The following is a 24,804-nucleotide window of genomic DNA, read 5'->3' as shown; positions in this document are numbered from 1 at the left end:
TTTTGTTTAAATAAAGGTTTTTTCATCAGTTAATGCATGACATTAAATATTTTCATACATAAACCTGTCTATCAGTTGCTTTTACAGAGTTTACAAGATGAAACTAACGTACAGTATGTCCTTTTACCACAAGTGAACCCATTTCAGCCCAGCTCCCAGTAAACATGGAGGTGATTGCTGTGGGGATAACTGTTGCATTACTGGTGTTTCCTCTCCAGTGCTGTTTGTGTTTCCTGTTTAGACAGTGTCACAATCAGGTAATTTAAAACTGCACACTATCATGATACATTCTGTTTCTGTCCTCAAGTGACCTAAAACAGTTTGATTTATCTTACTTGGAATAACAAAAGTTTTATCTCAAAATGTAACCAATAATAGTTAATGATTGCCATTTATCTGACTGTACACCGAAAAAACCCTATGTCAATTTGTGTTTGTTTGATGCAGATAGCCGAAGACATGCTCGGTCATTCTTCTTCTGTGTGTCACACTGTTGAGATGGATGTCAACCTTGGCCAGTCAGAGTTCTCTGGCCCTTCCTTCTTGTCATTTGCAGACTCTTCTGGCCCAGAGCGGGACAGCACTCAATCTGTGAGAGCACATACATGAACACATAAATAAATGATTGGCCATCTTTTCCTTTTCTAATTAACTATTTTTTCTGATATCTGTAGTTACTGGAGAGCAAGGTGTTTGACTCTAGTATTCTGGACTTTTGGTCTGCATCTGGCTTGGTGCCACAGACATTCAACAGAGCATGTCAAGTGGCAGGCACAGAGACATTGTGGTCCTGTGAAAGCCTACTCAATCTACAAATGGACCCATATCTCACCAAAATGTCACTTGCTCTTGGCCGGACAAACCAGCTGAGGAGAAAAAAGGCTCTGATGCAGCGCTGCCAGTCCTCAACCTCCTCCACGCACCCTACTGCTGCTTCTCTCTCTCCAGTTTGCACATTTGCTCTTTCAAAAGGCATTTTCAGTTCCCATCAATCCCTTACACATGGAAAAAGGGTTCCTACCTTGAACACTAACTTTGTGCAAGCTCATAGCCACAATATGACAACATTTCTAACTCTCTCTGGTGAGTAACAGCTCAAATTAACTCCAAAATTCATGTATTAACAATCAGAGGGTACAATACTTCTGATGAGTCCCTATCTTCATCCATGTTGTCATGTCAGTATCATATTGCAAAAATCACCTTGTTTCTGACCTCATAATTGCATTATGATCCAAGACGAGGATCTTCTGATGTCCATAGCAGCAGCAACAGAGGACACAGCTGAAGTAAATAAAAGCAACTCAGACAGCGGCCGGGATTCCCCAAGAACCACGTCATCACTCTCAAACATGTAGGGGTCACTTCTGAGAAACATACAAATGCTATATCATGGATTTAGTTGCCTTCATTTTAACAAGTGAATTTCATTTTATATCATATTCTTTGATATTTAGCCAGAGCACCTCTTGCAGCAGCTGGTCAGAGCAAAGTGAGGATAAGTCACTCTTTAGTGATACCCACAAGCCAGAACCACAGTCCTGCCCCTTCCTGACTGGCGCAGGAATCTACAAGTGTCCCTCTTTGCTATCTGTAGACTCAATGGCGAGCACCTTGTTACCAAGCCCTTCTCCAGACTCTTCACGCTCTTGTTCCACCACACGAATAGGTACTAAACCTCTGAATACTAATGCTGTAAACAAATATTCATTCACCTATTTTGGATGACTAAATTAAAACATTAGTTAAAGACCAAGTTATCTTCTCAGTTTCACATCTTGTGTGGACAGAGTTTGAGGTATCTGTCCAATTGCTTCCACTCTAGGCGTTGCTCGAGGTAAACCCAGCTGGCTGCTCCCCCACTGGGCCCTGTGTGTGATTTACCCTGTGGTGGGTGTACTGCTGGCAGCTTGCATAACTGTGGTTGGAGTCTATGGCAGCTACATGTCCAGAACAGTAGTCCTCATGTGGCTTGTATCAGTGCTCTCTGCCTTCCTCAATTCTGTTTTACTGCTTGAACCTCTCAAAGTGAGTAAAAAAAATCCAGTTCATGAATTGACTTCACAGATCTTTAGACTATCTTTACTTTGATTTGTTTCTCTCTTTATCTTGCTCAGGTGTGTGTGCAAGCCTTGATCAACACAGCACTTTGGCGGCCTGTGGACCCAGAAGTGGAGGACAAGCTTGCTCAGGAGTCAACTGTGGTTAGGGCATTTAGAGAGCATGGTGGAAAGGTTAGACCACCATGTGGCTACGGGCTTCTTCAGGCTAAAGAGGAGGCCCGAAAAGTCCAAGCTATGCGATCACTTATGACAGTAAGACTAAAAACCAATCATGACAGTTCAGGCAGTTAGTTTTATAATTTAATGTTACAGTTAGTTAACATGTTCTATATATATATATATATATATATATATACACACACACACAGTATATATACACACACACACAGTATATATATATATATATATATATATATATATATATATATATATATATATATATACAGTATAAATATAATTGTAATTTATCCTCTGCATACTTTTTGCAGCACGGTATTTGCCAGCTGTTATTTCTGTTGTTGGTGTTGATGCTGAACTACCAGGACAGCGTAGAGAAAAAGCAGGGCAGACTTCTGCATTCTGCTGTCAGACGCCAACTACACACAGCACCCTTGGGAGTCCCGAATCTCACATCACTCAGAGAGTAAGGAAAACATTTTGCTTTCTGCTGTCAAAATGCTAAAGCATACCATTGCAGTTACTTACATATATGATTGAGGGAGAACACCTTGAGAGGACCCTGTTGTCCACTTGACACTTGATGATGTCATGTCTTTATCAGCTGTATACAGATGTCCCTTACCAACATTGGTATGTTTTTAATTGCACTTGTACCCACAATCTAAGATTTGCGATGATTTTTTTCTTTGTTTAGCTGGTCAGAGGCAGAACAGTGGATAAACTACACCTTGGTGCCAATCCTACACCAAAGCCCTTCACTACGTCTTGTAGGATTCCCACGGCTGCAGTATAAACATGCCCTCAGTCCTATAGCTACGCATTTCCTGGGAGATAGCAGTGTAACAACTAAACAACTTTTAGCTGACTTGCACATCGCAGAATGGAGCAAAACACAGTAAGCGAATTGTTTGGAACTATAGAAGAATGCATATCTAAGATGGGTGTACCCATTAATTAATTATGGAAATGCCTGCACTTTAAAGATACTTATTTACCAGAAAATGAGAGAAAAGCGGTCTCTAAAAACTAAAAATTAGGCAGAACAATCGGTAAAACAAAGTAAATTTAAAAAAGTGTTATTATTAATTAGAAGGACAAAAACAGACAAAGAATGCAACATAAAATTATAATTTCCTCATCTCAATTATCAAATTAGTATTAATAATTTTACTGGTAAACTGTTGTTTAGTCAGTTCTGATCTTTTTTTATAGATTTGTATCAAACATGAACATTCTTCATCTTAACCCTCCGTAGTACTGATTGTTTTAAAGCGATGTACACTTTTAGATAGTAAAGTTAGTGACGTGGTCAAAAGGCTCCACCAACACTTGTAGTCAGAAGATCAACTTCTGACTACGGCCAAAAGCTGAACTGCGTTGGTCTAATTTGTTAGTAATTCATTCATTTGTTACTAAAGTTCATCTTCGAACTATAAGTGCTGCTGGAGCTTTTTGAGCCAAAGGGGGTGAAATTAATTTTGTCTGTTACTGTATTGAGTAATTATATATTAAGTTGTATATGAAAAGTTCAACGAATGATTGAATTTGAGACTTCTTATTGATTTATAAATGTAATTCTTATAACAGGTTGAAAAGTCTCTCGATTGACTTTACACACTCCTACAGAGAGTCTGCTGTATTTGTGTGTGTGTCAGTACAACTGGAGTGGACTATTACACAAAGACTCAACGCCTTTCTGTTCATCCATCCATTCCTTATCCCTTCATCATATCATGGACTGGACTTGCAGACAGCTCTTATGGTAACAAACATTTATGATTTCTTGTTCATATATTTTTAAATATGATTCAGAAATTAACCCAAGCATATGCACGGCAGGTTCTTCTTCTCATCTCCAGCCTCATCATCTTGTTTGGAGAACTGTGGTCAATGACTACTGAGAGAGCCCAGTGTCTGCATCAGAGCCTATTACAGCTTTTTCTGGCCTTGTTGTCCATGGCAACAGCTATCCTGCATTTTTGCTTTCTGTCCCTGGTTACTTCCTCTCTTTCAAAAGTAAGAAATTACAACATGAATCTTATTATATCCAAAATGTTGGCCTTTCACGTGAGTTTCAACTGAGCTCTTAAATAAATTGGCTAGACGCTAGCCAATATAAAAAACATCCAACCCCTATCTTCTCATGAGGATAACCCTAACCCATTTTTGTTTTTAAGTTTACATTTTTAACACTTAAGACCACAGAATAGAGTTTGAGCAGTGTTACTATGATGGTTACCTGCACATATATGCAGATGTCTGCTAAGAGCGCTTAATAAAATGCTAAATATTTGTCAGATGACAGCAGCTGATGCGTTATTTTGTTCTCCACAAAGACATACTACCTAAACTTACTGAAATGTAAAAGGACGATCCAACTCCGACTACATGTGGAAAGTAGCAGGCTACTGATACCCAAATCTTGTACCTCAGAGATATCTGTCTTAAAAGATTGGTTAAAGAAAAAACCAATGAGTGTAACCAATGTGTCCGTCTCCAGGAGTCTAGTCAGTTGATTTCCTAATTTTCATTGAGGCCTCCATGCTTTACTTTTTTGAAAAAGACATTTTTAAAAGAGATTATTTTTTTGTTGAAAATGTTTTAATGACTTTTAAATAACCTGTATTGTGCCATTTAGCTGAGGTCGAAGCCAAAAAACTACATAAACTTCCACAGCGCTGCCCTTTTGGAACAGAAGTGTTCTCAGTGTGCGGCTGTCCTGCTTACCCTACTTATTCTGAAGGTAAATCACAGCCCCTGTAATTTAATATCACATATCACAGCACTCGCCACTGTGCCACAACTTTCCTCTGTACTTGAATTTCTAATTTATTTTGCTGTGTTTTTCAAGCTTCTGGCAACATTAAGGTTTGTGCGGAGATGGATGCTGTTAGGTAAAGTGCTCCAAAGAGCCTGGAGGAAGCTGTTTGCTCTGGCTGTGCTACTATTCTTGCTGCTTCTACTCTGCACCCACCTCGGAAACACTGTATGTCAGGAAAAGTTTCAATGAATCAAATGTCTACAAAGAAAAATTTGATTTGATTAGTACGTTTCTTTGTTTCAGCTATTCTCCCATTCGGTGGAAGGTTTCTCATCAGTTTGTCAGACTGGAGTCTCAGTGCTGTCGCTCTTGCGAGGCCGAAAAACTCTCCAAAGGTTGTGCAGGTTCCACCCAGTCCTGGGTCCTCTTTATGGACTACTTCTTGTGGTGGCAGGTGTTTGGCTCTTAGTCAAACTCTGTGGGGCTGTTCTCATCCATACATACAGGTATGCATTGTATGAACATGTTCTTAGTAGTATGACATTTATACATTTTATAATGAGTAAAAATCCCAAGAATGCTTATGGAAGAGGAGGGTAAACACTTATTTTATAGTACATCAACTTACTTACAGGTGAGCATTTCAGTTGAGTAAAAGCAGCAAAACAGCAAGACATGTTATGAAAAATAAATATTTCTACAAATCTTTAAAAAGGATCCCAAATACCAACCACACGGCCATATTTACGGACCTTCACAGTGAATGCTCCAACCAGATTAAAAACAATTGCACATAAAATGCTCCTTCAAAACAACAATATTTTACAGCAACATGATCAACTAATATTAATAAACAAACATATTATATCGTCACTCAAATGTCTGTATGTAAATCAATCTGCAGAGAGAAGAAGTTCAAGCCCATAGCAAACACAAACAATGTTTTCCTGTTACAATAACAATATCTAACATGAGTAGATGAAGCAGAAATTGAACACTCCTTAGAGACAGAGCTCAGTGCTATTGTGTTCTATAATGAGCCCCATATTTTCTGAATGCATAATGGAAAAAAAGGATAATGAACATAAATATTTACAAATGGCTAGCTTTGATTGGAATTTAAAACCAAAACTAATTTATTTAATACAATTTTAGTTTTTTTCTTTTAAAATGCCAATTTTAGGTTTCATTAAATCCCATGTCATTCTTGAAAATACATCAGACAACTAGGCGCAAATGATCTTAATTTTGCCAATGAACCGCCAAATTAGGAGAACTTTCCAACTAGAACACTGCTACAAAAGTTAGTGTTTTGCCCAGAAGCCAAACAATTAGTTTTCTACGTCCTTTAGGAGAGAGCGAGCTGAGTTGTACCGACCAACCACTGAACCTCAGGACTATGAGATGGTGGAGTTCTTTATCAAGAGACTCAAGTTGTGGATAGGACTCACTAAAACCAAAGAAGTAGGTAGTGCATTATTTTTGGTGCATTCGTTTAGAGCAATTAGAATTTTTTAAACTCTGTTTCTAACTCTACATACTGTTTTTCCTTTCTAGTTTAGGCATAGGGTAAAGTTTGAAGGTATGGATATGCCACCTTCCAGGTCCTCACAGGAATCCTGTCCCTCTCCTGAGTCTACCACTTATTCCTGTCACCACTCCCCTTCCATTAGCTCCTCCTTTTCATCCCAACGACCCCTGTCCTCAGCTCTCTCTGTGAGGTCAGAGGACTCTTCAGGGTCTGAGTTTGGGATTGACATCCAGCCCTACCTGGATCGCCTGCTGCCTTGTGTCAGTTCACTGCTATCTCATTTTGATCAGGTCAATGAAATTAATGAGGATATTCATGATCTTGAAATAAAATTGGAAGAGGCTCAAACTAGAAGAAGACAAAGGATCAGTTACAAGCTCGAAAAATCTGAAATATACAGAGAGTCAACAAACTCCAATGATCATGAAGGAGAAAGCGGGGAAACAGAAGAAGTAAGACACAGGAGGACAGGTTTTATTTACTCAAAATCAAGAGTCTCCCTGCCATCATATCCTTTCACTCCCTATAAAATTCTCAACCCCTCTGCGTCTACCTGCGTGTTTCCCCGTACACGTAGTGCCTACTCTGAGTCTGAATCAGCACCATACCAGCCTCAAGAATCTAGGAACCACCATACGTGTGAAGCTGCCAAGGATGCGCCTGGAAACTGTGGTTTGCATTCTGCAGGATTTCTTGGTTTTGGTAGGTTCCATCGAAGAAGGGCTTGGCATTCTGGGAGTTCTCATTCAGCGGCTGCAGTTCAGAGGATTTCTCTGACCCAAGGTGGAGTGGCTACATGTGGCAATGGAGGGGAACATTTGGCTTTCACAAACAGCAGACCAAGGAGTGAACAAGGGGTTAGAAGGCACATCAGCAATGGAGTCCCTATAAAAAGGAAGGCTTGGATCTTTGAACCATCAGAGACTGAGCAAGACTAACAATGTGCTTAAACTTGAAAAATTGTTAGAACAGTCTATTCTCATTTGTTTAGAAGAACTCACTGGACCTCTGTAGTCTTTTATATGCAAACACGAGTGTTAAAAAGTTGAAGTTAGTCATATACACTCCACAATTGTAGGGCTTTGTTCTCATAATTAAACAAATGTTTGTTGATTAGCAACGTTGGGCTATGTAATTTCACTGTTCTTTTAGTAAACTTCTTTTCTACATGGTTAAAGGGAAGTTAACATTTTTGGAAACTGAGTGACACTTTCAAATTTTTTTTCCTGTTTTGTAATTTCTTTGTAAATACTGCTATTTTTACATACATTGTATTCTTTTAAATCCATTTATATGCTAATATTTTTAAAAAGATAATGTAGAATTTTTTATTTTTTTTGCAGAAGAACAAACACATGATGATGTCCATCTGTGTCCTACTAGCAGCTGCAGTAGTGTGTAAAACCCATAATGTTAATTATGTCAGTCTTTCTATTATTATTTCTTTTAACATGGATGTTCATCTAAAAAATGATAAATGGAACATTTAAATTCGATTAAATTTGGTTTCCATTAATGTTATCATGTGTGTTAATGTTTAATTTCTTCAGTTTTCTTTCACCAACATCGTTTGCTCCTGACTCTACCAAGAGATGATACAAGACAAGACTGCTGACCCTGTTGTTAAAACTTTTTTTTCAGCTGACACATCTGTATCATGTGTAATGTCATGTAACTAACGCAGTGTTTATAAAGGGAATTGCATTCCTTCCGAAAACTGAACCTGTGCAGAAAGCCCTGGTGAGTTTGGGTCAGATTAAGCATTATACATATGAACACACAAATGAACACACAATAGCATTATGTACATAGTTGTGTTAGATAAAAAAAAATTACTTTGTTAGATTTCAGAATCATGAAACACGGGACATGATGGAAAACTGTGCTAATGGGTGGTAATACACATGCGGTTTGCTTGGATGTTGAGAGTGGCGTGAGAGCTGTATCTCAGACATGGGAAAGATGTAAATCTTGGGAATCCAAGCAAAACCCATGTAAAATCAAGTTTATATTGCACATTTACTACATTTACATTTACAAGCTGACCAAAGTGTTTTACATGCGCACAAACCAATACTTAACTGGACTATAAATAGTCAGGGACTCAAATTATCAAAAGGATAAGAACCATTCAGTCATCAAAAGTTAAGAAAAGAGGGATCTCATCCACCCCGGGTGCCTTGCCACCAAGGAGCTTGCCAACCACCTTGGTGACTTCGGCTTAGGTGATGCACGAGTCTACCTCTGAGAACTCGACCTTTGCTTCCTCAGTGGAAGATGTGACGGTGGGATTGAGGAGATCCTCGAAGTATTCCTTCCACCGCCCAACTACATCCCCAGCTGAACAGTGTTGTGTAGCACTGTTTCCCCCTCCTGAGGCGATGGACGGTTTGCCAGAATTTCCTCGAGGCCGACCGAAAGTCCTCCTCCATGGCCTCCCCGAACTCCTTCCAGTCCCAAATTTTTGCCTCCACAACAGCCTGGGCTGCAGAACGCCTGGTCTGCCGGTACCTGTCAGCTGCCTAAGGAGTCCTATGCACTAGCAAAGCCCGATAGAGCTCCTTCTTCAGCTTGACGGCCTCCTTTACTTTCGGTGTCCACCAACAGGTTCGGGGATTGCCGCCATGACAGGCACCAGAGCACATTATCATTTACTGGGAACATCAATTTCTGATAACTCAGCGATGAATTATCGTAGAAGAATCCAGCTTGCATGAAAATGTCACTCTTAATGTCCCAATTAAGTTTTTCCGACTGAGAAATCAAACAAACTTTCTTTAATACACAAACTGAACATGCTGGTGAATTCCTTCAGTCCTTCCAGCTGCCGATCGTAAAAGTCCATTTGATACATTCCAGGTCAAGCAACAACACTATCCTGTCTTGTTAATCAAGTTTGTAGTGTTAGAGTGTTGTCACTATTGGATCAACCAGATAACCTGAGGTTTTCACGCCTCCACAAATGGTCTGGTTTCTTTTAAATTTTTATCATGAATTCCCTTGAAGTTATTGCGACATATATCCTACAACTCCTTTGGAGAGTATAGGTGTTTTCAAACCATTAACATAAGAATTTAGTCCTTGAGTGGGAGAGCCAGGAAAAGAGGGGCCCTTAGTGTTGTTGTTGAGAGTTCATTCAGAATATTCCATAACAACCGCATACCTTGTTCACCCTCCTTCTGGAGGGTTGGGAAATGGGTGAGGGGAAGAAGAGTATCCAGGATCTATGTGATAGTATCCAGGAAGTGAGTGAGAGATAAAGGCACCCTCCTTCAGCGACTTTTCGTGGATAGTGTCACTTCCTTGTTATTTGGGGCTGATACTGCTGGCTTGGAAAAGCCCACTCAGCAGTTCAGATAGAGTGGGGGGATTAGTGAGCTGGTTATGTTGTTGCTCTTTGAGCCCAGCAAGGGTCCTTCAGCTTGATCCAGATCCATTGGCTGCTTCTTTTGGCCGCCTCAGAGACTGATCTAACTGTCTGGTTCAAGGTTCAAGGTTCAAGGTTCAAGGTTCTTTATTTGTCAATTCTAAAATATGTCAGACATACAGTGAAATCGAAATTACGTTTCCCCCTCCCCACGGTGCAATGTAGATAAAAAGGGTACGGTAAATAAAATAAAACAAGGTAAAAAAGATAAATAATATTTACATTAATAAACCTAAATGTGCAAAGTACTAAGTTAAATAAAATGGAGTATAAAACAAGATTATAAGAAAAGTGAAACTTGTGCATGCGTGCAATGTGCAATAAGTGACCAGGGTTCTGTTTCAATGTTCAAACAGGAGGAGGTTCCAATGTTCAGTGTTCATGGGGGCAGAGGGGAGGGAAGGGAGGGAAGAGAGGGGAGAGAGTTCAGCTTCCTGACAGCTTGGTGGAAGAAGCTGTTTCTCAGTCTGGTAGAGCCGGCCCGCAGGCTGCGGTACCGTCTCCCCGATGGCAGGAGGCTGAAGAGGCTGTGTGAGGGGTGGGTGGGGTCACTCACAATGCGGGTTGCTTTGCGGGTGAGGCGGGTGCCGTAGAGGTCCAGAAGAGAGGGGAGCAGGACACCGATGATCCGTTCAGCCGCCTTCACTGTGCGCTGCAGGGTCTTGTGGTTGGCAGCAGTGCAGCTCCCCAGCCACACAGTGATGCAGCTGGTCAGGATGCTCTCGATGGTGCCTCTGTAGAAGGAGCACATGATGGGTGGGGGTGCTCGTGCTCTCTTCAGCTTACGGAGGAAGTAAAGGCGCTGCTGGGACTTCTTGGCCAGTGATGTGGTGTTGGCTGTCCAGGAGAGATCCTCACTGATGTGGACTCCCAGGAACTTGGTGCTGCTCACTCTCTCCACAGCAGCACCGTCGATGGTCAGGGGGAGTTTGGGAGTGGGGGCCCTCCGGAAGTCGACAACAACCTCCTTGGTCTTGTCGATATTCAGGAAGAGGTTGTTGTCTTTGCACCACGTGGCCAGTTGGCCCACCTCCATCCTGTAGTGCGTCTCATCGTTGTTGGAAATGAGACCGACCACTGTTGTGTCGTCCGCAAACTTCACAATGTGGTTGCTGCTGAAGGATGGAGTGCAGTCATGGGTCAGCAGCGTGAAGAGCAGTGGGCTGAACACACAGCCTTGGGGGGCCCCAGTGCTCAGGATGGTGGTTTTTGATGCGTTGCCGCCAACCCGCACAGTCTGAGGCCTCTCGCTGAGGAAGTCCAGCAGCCAGTTGCACAGGGAAGTGCTGAGCCCCAGCTGGTCCAGTTTGCCGATCAGCTGCTGAGGGATGATGGTGTTGAATGCTGAACTGAAGTCTATGAACAGCATTCTGACGTATGAGTTTTTGGAGTCCAGGTGGGTGAGGGCTGGGTGAAGAGCAGAGCAGATTGCATCCTCGGTTGATCTGTTGCCCCGGTATGCAAACTGGTAGGGGTCTAGGGTGGAGGGAGGATTTGATGTGGGCCATGACTAATCTTTCAAAGCACTTCATGATGATTGGGGTCAGTGCAACGGGTCTATAGTCATTTAAAGTGGATGGTGATGGCTTCTTTGGAATGGGTATGATGGTGGTCGTTTTGAAGCATGTTGGAACAACAGTCTGCCTAAGAGAAGTGTTGAAAATGTCTGTGAAGACATCTTTGAGCTCCTCTGCACAGTCCTTCAGCACACGGCCAGGGATGTTGTCTGGACCTGCAGCCTTGCGGGTGTTGATGTTGGAGAAGGTTCTCTTCACGCTGGCTGCAGTCAGGCACAGGGTCTGGTCGTGGGGAGGAGGGGTGGTCTTCTGTGCGGGCATGCTATTGTTTGCTTCAAACCTGGCAAAGAAGCTGTTTAGGTTGTTCAGCAGAGAGGTGTTGTTGTCACAGGTCTGTGGCTTGGGTTTGTAGTCCGTGATGGTCTGGATACCTCGCCACAGGCTCTGCGCGTCTCTGCTGTCCTTGAAGTAAGTCTGTCGCAGAGCTTGCCCGGATCTCAAGGTCTTTTAGCAGTCTGATGGTGGAAGAAGCCGCAAAAACTCTGCATCCTACTTCAACTGAATAGACTTCTGCTTTCGATCCTCGTTGTTGAGCGTCGACTGCCAGTTCTGTGTAGCTTCTTGTTGTAGTTTCTTGCACTCATAGGCCTCTTCAGTTAAATTCTCCCATGGGAACTGTGAGCTCTGTAATGTAGACGGACCTCAGTGATGGGGACCAGAGTAACAGGTCTGGCCTAATGGTGGTGGATGCAATCTCAGGTGGAAAGATGAGTTGCTCGCCAATATCCATGAGCATCTTCCAGTCCTGTGCCATTCTTAACTTCTGGTTTAGTAGAGGGATGGTTGGGCTTTTTCTGTCCCTCTCGGATGAATGTTGAGGCTGTGATGGAGTTGGTTGATCTCAAGGGCAAGGAGTTTGTTGTAATCCTCATGTTCTCAAGAGCTGCTGCCAGATCCTTGACGACCTGGTTGTGCCTCCAGGCGTAGCTGCCTTGAATGAGGCTGGTTTTTACAACCGGTCAGGATCTGCTTGAGAGTTGCTGGATTTGGGCAGAGGGCACAGGTTGGGTCCTCGCTATATCATTGGTGGAGGTTTTTTGGAGATGGGAGAACATCATAGGTGGATATGATGATGAAGCGGATGTTATTTGCCTCCATTTCCCAGAGCTCCCTCCAGCCGAGCTTTCTCCTTTCCTGGCCTTCCCACCTCATCCATTGCCCCTGCTTGATAAAAGAGAGACAGCCTTTGCTCTTCTTTCTGCCTCCTCCTAACGGCGCACCTTGTCGACCACCATTTTCGTCCTCTCTGATGTTGAGGCCTTTACGCCATGTTGGCTTACTTGCTGTAAGGCCAAAGCCTCCTCTTTCCAATTGAACGTGTTGGATTCTGGCTAGCCATGTGCTCTGAACAAAGGACTCAGGCCTGTATCCCCTTTTTAAAGCCTGAGTAAAGTTTTTTTTTGGAGAGAAAAACAGAATGGAATTTACATAAAGCACCCCCCGACACCTGGTGCAGTGGTGTGAAAAAAGAAAAGTGGGGGGGGGGGGGGGGGGGTCAGAATACTTTATCCTCATTGGAAGAGGTCACATCCTAAGATTTACTGTCTTCAGATGCTTTCAGCTTTAGAGGTTGACCCGGCTCTTTCAAATGCTGGACCTCAGCATTCAAGGTCAACCCCCTCCTCCCAACTGACCTCCAGGTACTGCAGGTAGCCTACTCTGGATTTTCCACAAGATGACCACAGCTTCTAGGGACTGCAAATCACTCCTCCTTGGCTGCTGCATAGGTTCTGTAGATCTTCACACGCTGAATCAAGCATCAGAGACTTCAGTTGACTACTTCCACGGCATATTTTTGAGAGTTTTGGAAATGATTAGAACTACCTGGTTCGAGCACAAAGCGTTTCTCCATTTTAATTTTTGTAAGACATTGATGAAGGCAATTGGACAGGAGTGCTGAAGAAAGCCGCTGATCCCTGCTCTAGAATCCAGAAGGACAATTAGAGCAAGGCTCTACTTCAATTAATAAAACAAAAGAGAACTAATTGAAACATAAGAAAACAGCACTGGACCAGGGAAGAGGGAGGGGACCAGGGCTGAGGCTTACCAAGCGGCAGCGGGGAGGGACCAAAACGAAGAAGGGCTCCTTAAAGTAACCACCCGTGACACTACAATATTTATAGTATTTATAATACTTATAGTAATAAGATATGTCTATAGTGACAAGCAGTAGCTTGTCACTATAGACACTTGAGACTTATAGAGACTTGTCACTTGGTTGGATAGGATAGGATGGGGGGGGCGGGTAGTTGTTTGGGCAGGCCATCCTCATCAACAGTCCTTAGGAACCTAAGAGAGCTCAGGAGCTCCCAGAAAAAGGAGAGGTTGCTAACTTGAATATAAAGATAGTGACAAGCAGTAATAAGATATGAAAGCCGAGAGACAGAGGGAGGGAGAGATAAGAGTTCCTGGTGCCAGTTCCCCCCTGTAGTCTAGGCCTATAGCAGCATAACTATTAGCTGGTCCTAAGCCAGCCCTAACTATAAGATTTATCGAAAAGAAAAGTTTTAATTATATTCCCATATTCCCATGCCCAAATCAAATGTCCTATCAGCTGTTGTTTAACGTCACTATGGCAACTCATTGTGGTCGTGAGTGCTTTTTATTTTTCTTCAGCAAGTGCTTTTTTTCCTCTGCAAGAAGTTAGTTTTAAGTTGGATATTTGGCAGACGTTCACTCTGCTTCGCTCTGGGTAAACTGAACATTGAACCTCCAACATAAAACTGACTTCACCGTGGTCACACAGGTCATCATTAGCGTAGTCAGATTTTCAAACGGTACCTGTTTTTTAGTAAAGCAAAAATCATGCCGTGCTCCAAACTTGACAAAAAGCCAGAGGTGGAATCTGAAAACCGTGAATTTAAGACAGAGCGGACCAACAAATATGCATTTTGCTACCTGTGGGGAGCAAGAAACCAATGTGTTTTATCTGTAATGAGACAGTTTCCCTTGTCAAAAGTGGAAACGTAAGACAAAAAGAGCAGAATTACGCACAAAACTAACACCAAAAAGAACTAGTGGCACAAAAAAAGTGTCATATTTCACACTGATCAGACCCTGGACAGATTGGAAATTTGGTGAGTGGACCTTTTGAGTTTCTAATTGAGTACCCCAGGTCTAGAGTTTTACATTTATAAATGTATTTGAGAAGTTATTTTTGTCAAACCAACATAATAAATTCACTTCCTTTAAACATCATGTAAACATACTAATTGTATGTGTCACAACCTGGCTCCACAGTAGGTGACAAAAATAGGGAGACCACACATAGTCTGTACATTGTTCCAAAAGATTATTTACTTACAATTATTAATTTACAAAGTCTTGTTTTTTATGAGAAAGGTCAGTTCGTATGCAGTGAGGAGTGTGTGTCTGTGTGGGTGTCTGTGTGTGTATGTGGGTGCGTGTTGATGTATAGCAATCAAGATCAACAGCAATCAAACAAATGTGGAGACGTCTGCAGGCCAGAGAAGAGAGAGAAGAGAGAGCAAGTAGATTGAGAGAACAAACTAGGAAGAGGCCAACCCTGAGGCCGTCACATATGTTAAACACCAGTTGGCACTGTGTTTTGGCGTCCCCTTTTCAGTTTTTTTTTTTACTTGTGAAAATTTCTGGTGAGTGCATAACAACTCCAGAAAACTGGATTGCTGAGTACATTGATGGTATGAGGAAGTTTCACCTTAGCACCATATCACCTTCATCAAACATTCCAGTAAAAACCAGTTCCATTTTAGATTTCCTCATACAATGGGCATCTGGATGACAGAACCGAACTGCAGCAGTTACATGTTTTCTGGCCTGTCTGGCCTTCTGACAATATTGCTACTTCTCACTTTTCTGCAAATTCAAATTAGGTTAAAGAACAATACGAAGACTGGGAATCACTTTAGCAGGGTAAGTGGTGTTTATCTTAACATTAACTTTCTTTAGATTTGTCTCAAGCCTATTTATTGAAATAGGCTTGAGAAATGTACTGTTGAGGGGCTAAGGGTTGACTTTGAGTTGTTCTATGTAGAGTTTGAGATGGCGATGTCAAAGCAAGACAAAAAGAGAAGAGAACTCACAAGCCACTGTGACTGGATGTCGCAACTACCACCTGAACTTCACAACAGTTCTCTCTTCATGCTGGCCATACCAGGTACGAGACTGATATTATGCAACTTGTTTCATCACTGTATAAATCCAATAAAACAGTGCAGCAATTTGTTAAAAAAAAAAAAAAAAAGTATGGACATGAAATATTTTGGTAGGTATCATAAAATGCAGAAGAACAAGTAACATGCTGCGTTTGCTTTGGCACAGTGCATTATTATACAGATAAAATACAATGTCTGTCAAAACTGGTTAACTCCACTTTCTTAGTATGTATAAAGTATGTAATGAAGATTTTCATTTTCTTCAGCAGTACTGATTGGACATCTAATTGGACGTGTTGTCTTCAGCAAAAAATATCAACATTGTGGCTGCATTAAAGAAAACGTTTTTCTTAACAGATACTGTGTGAGGTTTAATGAAACAGTAATATTTAATTTATATTTTTAATTATACATATTACATTTTTAATTACTGTGTGTGTGTGTGTGTGTGTGATGGAATTTCCAGGTAGCCACGACTCAATGAGCTATGATTTGGACATCAACTCCTCCATAATAGAGCCTGATAGACTGAAAATATTTAGCAAGATTTATTGTGCCCGTATGATAGTGTACAGATGGGCGGTCACTCAGGTAAAGTTTGGTTCAAAGTCTTAGTGTGTAATGGATTTATGTGTATAAGAAACTATGGGAAAGATTGTTTGACTTATTAGTTCCTTGTAACACAGGAGGAAACCATCACAAAGCAACTGGATGCTGGTGTTCGTTACTTTGACATGAGGATTGCTCGCAAGCCAAATGACACCAACCCCACAAGGCTATTTTTTTATCATGGCCTATACACACGCACTGATGTGGAGGTAAAGCTGTCTGAATGTAAATATTTAAAAGTATATAATTTGTGGATTATTTGTCGAGAGAGAGAGAGAGAGAGAGAGAGAGAGAGAGAGAGAGAGAGAGAGAGAGAGAGAGAGAGAGAGAGAGAGAGAGAGAGAGAGAGAGTAACAAAACAAGACAGACAAAAATGCAACATTTAGGAAGGATTTATTGCACGATGCAACTAAAATAAGCCTTTCTCAGTAAATGAAGGCCTTTAGAATTTTAGAAAGCAATCACCATTATGGAAAAATATGCCATTTGTGCTTTACTTTGCATGCTAAATTTAATGCATTTATTTAAAAAAAAGAGCAATGAGCAACAATATTAAGAATTATCTTAATTTAATATAATATTTATTAACCAACCCTTTGTTTCCATTATTCAGACTGTTCTGAAGGTCATAAATGACTGGGCAGAGAAGCATCCCACAGAGATCATCATCTTGGCATTATCCCACTTCAAAGAGATTGAAGAGCATCTCCACATCCATCTTATCAAATTAATCAAGACATTGTTTGGAGCCAAACTCTTCCTTAGAACGGTATCCTGAATTATGATCTTGATATCAAGAATTACATTTATTACTGTGAACTTATACCACTTCAATTAAAACTATTTCATTGTGTCTCAACAGGAAATCCCTACCTTGAAAAGATGCTGGGAAAAAGGCAGAAATATCATAGTTTCATATGATTACCCAGCCATTCATCCTATCGAATTATGGAGTAAAATCCCATATTTCTATGGCAAAAGTATGGACCCAACAAAAATTGAATCAGAACTTGGGCATGTTTTAGAAAAATCAAGACCCTCTCATTGTAAGTCTTCTCTGTCCCTCCAGCACATTTGGTTGGGTTATGTTTTATTAAGGGTGGGAATTTAACACATTAATTACTTTTAATTACAAAAAATAATGCAACATATTTTTTTTTAACAATTTAACATTTAATCACAATTGGCCTCATAAACAGCGTGAAACTGTTTGAAAAGTGTTGGTTTTTAGGGCAAATATTGTTATGCACTTAAAATGCTATTAATTAATTAGAAAGCCCCTGATTAATTAGATTTATGTTTTTTAATCAAGTCCCACCCCTAGTTTTAATGTGTTTGGTTTCTACAAAACACGTAACACACAAGGCCTTAATACCTTATTGTGACCCACAGGTTTCTTTGTATGTGGCTTGAACTTGACACTACCAGATGATGTAAGGATCCTCAGGTACATCCTTCGCCTTTGTGACAACCTTGGAAATGTTATACAACGGAGTCTGCCAAGGCTGCTGCAGTGGGTGAAAAAGCAAGCAGACAGAACGCCTGTAAACATAGTAGCCTCCGACTTAGTGACTCGTGACGACTTTGTCCCTTTAATAATCAAGCTCAATATTCCAAATTCCTAGTATGGCTAATGTTATTTCTACCATATCCGCCTGTCTTTCTTTAAATGTTTAAAAAATAAAGTCACTGTAACTGTAACACACTGTGGTTGTTGTGAGTAGATTTGACGGCTGCCGCACTAAATTGCGTCAGATTTTGGTACTGCAATAAAGTGTTCACCTCATGCATTTTAGTTTCTTGGCTGGTGTCAGCACATAAGATAACATTAGCATTGTACACAATTTAGCAACACAGTTGATGGATTAGGATGTTAAGGCTGGCACGGCATCGGTCGGCGTCCAGATATAGCCGCGTGGAGTATGTTCGCATTTTAACAGCAGTTTTCGTCAGAGCCAACGCTGCACCGCAGAGCTCAGGAGGTAACATCTGTAGGTTACGAACACAAAATCCCCACCGAACAACTTATAAACCACCACTGCTACATTTCCAGCCGGCCTCCTACCTCAGGTAAAGCGCCACGGCTAAAAGGTTGCTATTGCTAACGCTAGTCATAACATTGTTAAACAGCGTACATGCAGAACTTTACTTCAGAAACACAATTATTAGCTTGTCAAAGCTAGTTAGTGTTATGTTTGCAATGACGACTGTGGACGTGCTTACAGATCAATAACGTGAGCAGAGAGGAGCAAAACTCCATTACTAAATCGTATTAATAATAATTCCCTCGATATTAACTGTCACTAGAATACACGTCCTTGTAGTTCAGCAGTTTAAAAAAGTCCAAACGCCTCGAATTTTCATTCGGTGTCGATAATAATCCACCACGCAGTCCCAAGGTAAAATAGGATCTACTTTTCTAAACGGTTTGCGTATTAACTCGGTTACTTCTCTCCGGGTGCCGTTTACGGTCAAATTGGGTGCCAATGGTTGGTAGTTACTTTAAAATTCGAAATGCATTCGTTATATGCATGTCGCCGTATTTAACAAAATTGCCTAAAATGTCTGAAACCATGTTCAGTATATTCAGCAGGGCACAGCCTTTTGTCTACAAGCAAAACAGCCTAAAATAGGGGAATATTGAAACGGGATTTCGTTCATTGGTCCTCTGACTTTTTACCTACATGCAGCTAATGCAAGGATAAGAGGGAGGTGCTTCAGATGCACACATTGGTAATACGTGTTTGTTCTGTGAAGGATGCATGGATTGATTAATTACAGAGATTAGCTTAATCATAAACCTGGACATTACAAAACAGTTATAAACACTGTAAGGGAGAGATTGATACATCAGAGAAAAATAATCAACAATAATAAGTATATGAATATAGCCTGCAAACTAAAGTAAGAAAAGGGTCTGAGTGGGTTTGGTTTCCTGATCCTGGGCACCTGGTTTAACTAAGGTTACACTACACAACTTTGTAGAAGCCTTAGATTTGGATTGTCAGTAAAAACAATTAGTATGTATGTTTTCCAGCACTCCTGTTTTTATGAGCATGGCATCAGGGGGTGAAGGGTCATCATCCAACCCTCACAGACACACCAACAGGTTAGCAAAGGAGAGGTCACCCTACCTTCTACAACATGCACACAATCCTGTTGACTGGTGAGAATCTCTGATCTGCAAATATAGGCACACTTTTCTTAAAAGTGATATATTGGCATGCAAAAAATAATTTCTTTATGTTCCAGGTATCCGTGGGGAGAAGATGCTTTTAACAAAGCAAAAAATGAAGACAAACCAATCTTTTTATCTGGTAGGAAGCCCCTCTAATGGCATGCTCATTTCATATTCAAACTGCTATTATTGTTTGTTGATGATTGTTCCTCGTTTGATATATATATGTTTGGACTATTAGTGGGCTACTCAACATGCCATTGGTGCCATGTAATGGAGAGGGAGTCTTTCGAGGACGAGGAAATTGGCAAAGTCCTTAATGAAAATTTTGTCTGCATCAAATTAGACCGTGAAGAAAGACCTGATGTGGACAAGGTCTACATGACCTTTGTACAGGTTGGTTTGTGTGTGTGTGTTTTTATGTTCGTTATGTTATGTTAATTTGCTTTACTCTTTAATAACTTTTGGTTGCTTGTGTTTACAGGCTACAAGTGGAGGTGGAGGCTGGCCCATGAGTGTGTGGTTGACCCCTGACCTTCGACCTTTCATTGGAGGAACCTACTTCCCCCCCAGAGACCATGGAAGACGACCTGGGCTCAAAACTGTTCTCACCAGAATAATAAATCAGGTTTAGAAGTACTTTGTTATATCCGCTTTTTCTTTTTCGGCCTTTTTGTTGTACAGGGTGCGTTTCTGTGCAAGAATTTTTTTTCTGCACTTATGATTCTGAATGTATTGTTTGACTTATGATCCGCAGTGGCAAACTAACCGTGCTGCTTTGGAGACCAGTGGAGACAGGATTCTTGAAGCTTTAAAAAAAGGTACAGCTGTTGATGCAAACCCAGGGGAAAGTCCTCCCCTGGCCCCAGATATTGCTAAGCGCTGTTTTCAACAGTTGGCACATTCCTTTGAAGAAGAGTATGGTGGCTTTAGAGATGCTCCAAAGTTTCCCACACCAGGTACCCTCAACAAGAACCACAGTCGATATGTCTCAGGCTTGGTCCTGCGGTCTCCTATTGAATACACTTCATCTTACTCTTATCCTCCTCCCCCCATTTCATCTCTCCCCAGTGAATCTGATTTTTCTTATGACTTACTGGTCTGTAAACCGCTCCACCTCAGAAGGAATTGAGGCACTTCAGATGGCCTTGCACACACTCCGCATGATGGCGCTAGGGGGCATCCATGACCACGTTTCCCAGGTCCATAACATGCTTGAATTGAAAAATAATTAGCAGATATCAGTTGGTGCTCAGAGAAATAAAAATAAACGTCTTATGCTGTTATTATAATATATTAGTGCAACCAAAAAATTATCATTAGATTAAGCAACAATAACAATCTTCGCTATTTGCAGCCCTAGGTTGTGTATGTGTAGAGGAACTCAAACAGGCATGGACGACTCTTTGCAGTCATGCTTGGAAAGAAGTTTATCTAGCTACAAAACTGTGATATTGGTTGTTGTAAAATGAATAATTAAAGTAGACTACTGCACATCTTCATTTCGGTCCTCTGCAGGGGTTTCATCGATATTCTACAGATTCCTCCTGGCATGTCCCCCACTTTGAAAAGATGTTGTATGATCAGGCTCAGCTGGCTGTAGCCTACATCAATGCATCCCAGGTTTGTCCGTTTGTATGAGTTCTTCTTGTGTCCGACATGGTGTCTCCTTCACTATCCTGTGCCAATCTTGTTTCATCAAACATATTAACCATTTAAGTTTTGTTCTGCAAATTATTAACCCTAACCTATCTGTATTGATAAGATAAGGTTGAAGTGTGTGCATTGTTTTTCTGTTTCTACAGGTATCAGCTGAGCGGGTCTTTGCAGATGTAGCTCAAGACATTTTGCTCTACGTCTCCAGGGACCTGAGTGACAAGGTGAATCATATACAACCATTTTAAGACTTCTGTGTGTTTTAAAAGCTGTATTCTCTGTGTTTTTTTGTGCTATTGGTCTTACTGTATAGGGAATCTGGTTTCCTCAGATAAAACCTAGACCATAGTGTATTTCAGCATTAAAGCAATGTAAAATGGGACGTCATTACAACCGGAACATTTGATTGCTTAAGCCAGCTCAAGTATCTAATGAGGTCTTGGCTGCCATGCCTGTACTCTTTACAAATCAGGCAATGGACACACTCTGCTCCACACTAAGGCTGCACTTAAACAAATCATCAACTCTTCTCTGCTCTCTGTGTAAAACATGAAGAACTGGTAAAATACATAAATTAATACCATTAAACATTTTTACCAATTGCAAAATGTTTACTGATTTAATAATGGCAAAACAGTTCGCTTTTTTGCTGTTAAGCTTGAAAATAGACACAAGAATAGCTCCATACATCACACTGTATTCATAATGTTTGGGGTTTGATTTTTCTTTTTTTTTTAATTGAGTTCATCAATCAGTTTTTCTCCCAATACAGTGTAGCCATAGAAGTTGAGTTACAGTTATGATGTGTATAAGATTAGGTTAATAAAGCTGTTTTTAATTGCATGTTGTCAAACAAAGGTTTTTATAGGCAGATCTATACAGGAAGATCATCTGTTATTCCACACAGAGATAATAAGTGTGTCTTTGTCTATATGTGTGAACTTGCGTGTATACATCCTCTAGGTCAAGGGGTGGGACCCCGCTGACAAATAGCCTCTTAAACCCCCTGCTCTCCTCTAAGGGTCAATTTTTTTTTTCTTTTTCTTTTGATTAATGTGTCCACAGCAGCAAACGGGACATTTAATTAGAACCACACTCCTCACAATCATAATCTTCCTTATGATTTATTATATTATTATACAGTAATGAATTATTGCCCCAAGTTCAATGTGCTATGGACTGTAATGTTTTTTTGTGCTACGAGATATGAACCTACCAAAGCTAGGCAGATTCTTTCCTTTTCTCTGCATTATTAAAAGAAGATTACCGTTTTTTTGTAAGCTCCTAAGGTAGAGCTTAGAAGGTATGAACTCAGTTTTAAAAGTAAACGTTAGCTGCAATGGCATCTTGCATAGAAGTTGAACTTTTGAACAAAAGGCTTTTTTGATCAAACTGGTGTGGAAAAGACACCAGAAAAGTCCAAGATTTGAGTAATCAGCTGAGTAAAAGTAAAATTTGATCTTCATTTAGTGAGTGGAATAACTGCTTATTTGTTGTTTCTGCAGGTGGCTATTTGTCTCCAAAAGAAAAATCAATCAATTAATCTTTATATGTATTACGCCAATTAATAACAAGTTATCTCAACACAATTTACTAAAGTCAAGTAAAAGACCTTACTCTTTGTTATTTAATGTTACAAAAGAGCAGGTAAAAACACTGCAAAACTCTAAAAAATTGTGTTTAATGCTAACACAAAAGACCCTTAGACAATTTGAAAAAACAGATTGTGTTCTCTATGTGACTTACTAAACGTATTTCATCAAGTTTTTGTTTTCATTTTATACCATGAAAAACACCATGACATTTGTTTTTCTATTTGTTTTTTTCTGAAACAGTGTGGAGGTTTCTACAGTGCTGAGGATGCAGACTCTGTACCAGCGTCAGGGGGAGCAGAAAAGCGTGAAGGGGCCTTCTGTGTGTGGACTGCCTCAGAGGTTCGGGAACTTTTACAAGATGTGGTGGAGGGTGCCACTGGATCTGCCACACAGGCTGATATCTTTATGCACCATTATGGTGTGAAGGAGCAAGGCAATGTTGCTCCAGAACAGGTATCTATGATGTTTACCATTGCACTAACAGTAACTTTCCTGTAATCCACATCACAGTTCATTAAGAAAATAGGATGGTGGATTAATGAGTGTATAAAATCAAGTAAACCAAACACAGATATAGCATTTTTGTTGTCAATGTAATTGAAGTCATTAAGATACTTATTCAGCTTTTAGAAGTACTGCAGACTTGTTGATCATTGTTTTAAATATAACTCCCTCACTGTAAAACAAATCTACCAACAATACAATAAAGCTGCCTTACCCTCCATTATTCACATTACCGTAAATCCCGGACTATTGAGCGCACCTGGATATAAGCCGTACCGCCTAAAAATAAGTAAATAAATGTATTTGTAGATATATAAGCTGCACTTGATTATTTGCCGCAGGTGTCCACGTTGTAACAAGAGCTATTTACACAGAAAGACGTGACATAAAAACATTGTTTAAACTTTTAATTAAATAAGTAGGCTACCGGTAACATCCGCAAATACGAAGCCTACTGGAAATCCTTTATCGAACAGTGTCAGTAACATGGCTTATGAAAAAGATTACCATAATACATTTCACAAGAAAAAGTCCATCCATTCACTGCCTCAGAATGACTTCATTACTCACTTCCTCAGTCTCTTTTTCGTTGTCGCTGTCAGTGTCAACTTTACGTGCAGCAGCTCTATTAGCTTCTTTGACAGCCGGGTCGATCGCCTTTAACTTGAAAGCTGCATCATATGCATTTCTCTGTGTGTTTTCCATGATGAGGGTACGTGCATGAAGCGCAAAATGACTGATAATAAGATCCGACGTGACGAGGTCAAATGTTTTTGCGGCAGAAGCTCATTGTCCCCCAACAAAAACCCATAAATAAGCCGCATCCATGTAAAAGCCGCAGTGTTCAAAACGTGACAAAAAAGTAGCGGCTTATAGTTCGGAATTTACAGTACCTTAGTTCAGTTCAGACCTTTAAGCCCCGTTTCCACCAAGTGGTCCGGTTCAGTTCGGTACAGTATGGTACCCATTTATTGGCGTTTCAACCGTCAACTGTTAGGAATGGTACCAAAATCAGGGATCCGTACCATGTGTCCCTTGTTTACTGTGTCCCGTCTTCTTGAATGTTTAATGTTGGGCTGATGTCACACTATTACACAGCTGATTCAGATATCTTCATCTGCCTTTCACACTGTTTACCAAACAAAGGATGCAGTTGGCCGTGGGAATGAAAGGAAGTTCCGTTTACTGTACTGTACCAAACTGTAGTGAACCAAACTGGACCGCTTTGTGGAATTTATTTTCCCTGAAAAGGAAATTGGATTAGCAGCAATGGACAAAAACAAAACAAATAGAAAGACACAGGACAATTCAACACAACCTGAGGTAATACAGCAAAGAAAAGAAAAATGTAACTGTTGGTCAAAAACAACAGAAGATGGAAGCAATGTAAATAAAGTATTAAAGAGCTGCCAGAAAGTGCCATCATGATTTAAAAAAAAAAAAAAGACTATTAATTACGCTGTGAACATAAGAACATCTGTATTTGTTGGTGTTAGCCCTTAAATGCTTAAACTGGTCCACTAAAACATTAAAATTACACATTTTCCAGTGAGTTCATGTTCATTTCTGTGAACAACCTCTGATTGA

General features: G+C 40.6%; 3 protein-coding genes across 4 annotated transcripts in view; all 3 read left to right on the top strand.

The window, feature by feature from the left end:
- Nucleotides 1–7,864, top strand: part of pkd1b (polycystic kidney disease 1b) — a 28,130-nt gene extending 20,266 nt beyond the window's left edge. The window contains exons 26-41 of the mRNA XM_079372356.1: nucleotides 134–257; nucleotides 448–591; nucleotides 675–1,083; nucleotides 1,240–1,354; nucleotides 1,458–1,669; nucleotides 1,826–2,028; nucleotides 2,118–2,315; nucleotides 2,552–2,706; nucleotides 2,938–3,138; nucleotides 3,831–4,005; nucleotides 4,083–4,259; nucleotides 4,882–4,986; nucleotides 5,095–5,229; nucleotides 5,308–5,510; nucleotides 6,357–6,468; nucleotides 6,562–7,864. Coding sequence (XP_079228482.1) covers nucleotides 134–257; nucleotides 448–591; nucleotides 675–1,083; nucleotides 1,240–1,354; nucleotides 1,458–1,669; nucleotides 1,826–2,028; nucleotides 2,118–2,315; nucleotides 2,552–2,706; nucleotides 2,938–3,138; nucleotides 3,831–4,005; nucleotides 4,083–4,259; nucleotides 4,882–4,986; nucleotides 5,095–5,229; nucleotides 5,308–5,510; nucleotides 6,357–6,468; nucleotides 6,562–7,473 — 3,580 coding nt within the window. The 3' untranslated portion in view covers nucleotides 7,474–7,864. The remainder of the gene's footprint in view (nucleotides 1–133; nucleotides 258–447; nucleotides 592–674; nucleotides 1,084–1,239; nucleotides 1,355–1,457; nucleotides 1,670–1,825; nucleotides 2,029–2,117; nucleotides 2,316–2,551; nucleotides 2,707–2,937; nucleotides 3,139–3,830; nucleotides 4,006–4,082; nucleotides 4,260–4,881; nucleotides 4,987–5,094; nucleotides 5,230–5,307; nucleotides 5,511–6,356; nucleotides 6,469–6,561) is intronic.
- Nucleotides 7,865–15,345: 7,481 nt separating this feature from the next.
- Nucleotides 15,346–18,011, top strand: LOC306842434 (PI-PLC X domain-containing protein 1-like). Its single transcript, XM_079372695.1, has 7 exons — nucleotides 15,346–15,433; nucleotides 15,555–15,677; nucleotides 16,142–16,266; nucleotides 16,362–16,493; nucleotides 16,898–17,053; nucleotides 17,147–17,330; nucleotides 17,677–18,011. The coding sequence occupies exons 2-7, from the start codon at nucleotides 15,563–15,565 to the stop codon at nucleotides 17,907–17,909; spliced, it is 945 nt and encodes a 314-aa protein (XP_079228821.1). The 5' UTR covers nucleotides 15,346–15,433; nucleotides 15,555–15,562; the 3' UTR covers nucleotides 17,910–18,011.
- Nucleotides 18,012–18,062: 51 nt separating this feature from the next.
- Nucleotides 18,063–24,804, top strand: part of spata20 (spermatogenesis associated 20) — a 45,157-nt gene continuing 38,415 nt past the window's right edge. The window contains exons 1-10 of one of the 2 annotated variants that reach the window (XM_079372674.1): nucleotides 18,063–18,354; nucleotides 19,322–19,450; nucleotides 19,537–19,601; nucleotides 19,704–19,858; nucleotides 19,947–20,090; nucleotides 20,220–20,421; nucleotides 20,534–20,664; nucleotides 20,981–21,085; nucleotides 21,268–21,342; nucleotides 22,954–23,166. In XM_079372674.1, coding sequence (XP_079228800.1) covers nucleotides 18,155–18,354; nucleotides 19,322–19,450; nucleotides 19,537–19,601; nucleotides 19,704–19,858; nucleotides 19,947–20,090; nucleotides 20,220–20,421; nucleotides 20,534–20,664; nucleotides 20,981–21,085; nucleotides 21,268–21,342; nucleotides 22,954–23,166 — 1,419 coding nt within the window. In that variant the 5' untranslated portion in view covers nucleotides 18,063–18,154. The remainder of the gene's footprint in view (nucleotides 18,355–19,321; nucleotides 19,451–19,536; nucleotides 19,602–19,703; nucleotides 19,859–19,946; nucleotides 20,091–20,219; nucleotides 20,422–20,533; nucleotides 20,665–20,980; nucleotides 21,086–21,267; nucleotides 21,343–22,953; nucleotides 23,167–24,804) is intronic. The other variant, XM_079372675.1, reaches the window with a different exon arrangement.

The sequence above is a fragment of the Symphodus melops genome, assembly GCF_947650265.1.
Source record: "Symphodus melops genome assembly, chromosome: 21".
Taxonomy (NCBI): domain Eukaryota; kingdom Metazoa; phylum Chordata; class Actinopteri; order Labriformes; family Labridae; genus Symphodus; species Symphodus melops.
The sequence above is the reverse complement of the archived record's forward strand: the minus strand, read 5'-3'. Positions and strand labels throughout refer to the sequence as shown.

Coding starts and splice junctions, on each gene's coding strand:
- LOC306842434 (XM_079372695.1), top strand. CDS start 15,563: ATGGCGATGTCAAAGCAAGACAAAAAGAGAAGAGAACTCACAAGCCAC. Junction 16,494..16,897: donor ACACACGCACTGATGTGGAG/GTAAAGCTGTCT, acceptor TCCATTATTCAG/ACTGTTCTGAAGGTCATAAA. Junction 17,331..17,676: donor AAAATCAAGACCCTCTCATT/GTAAGTCTTCTC, acceptor TGTGACCCACAG/GTTTCTTTGTATGTGGCTTG.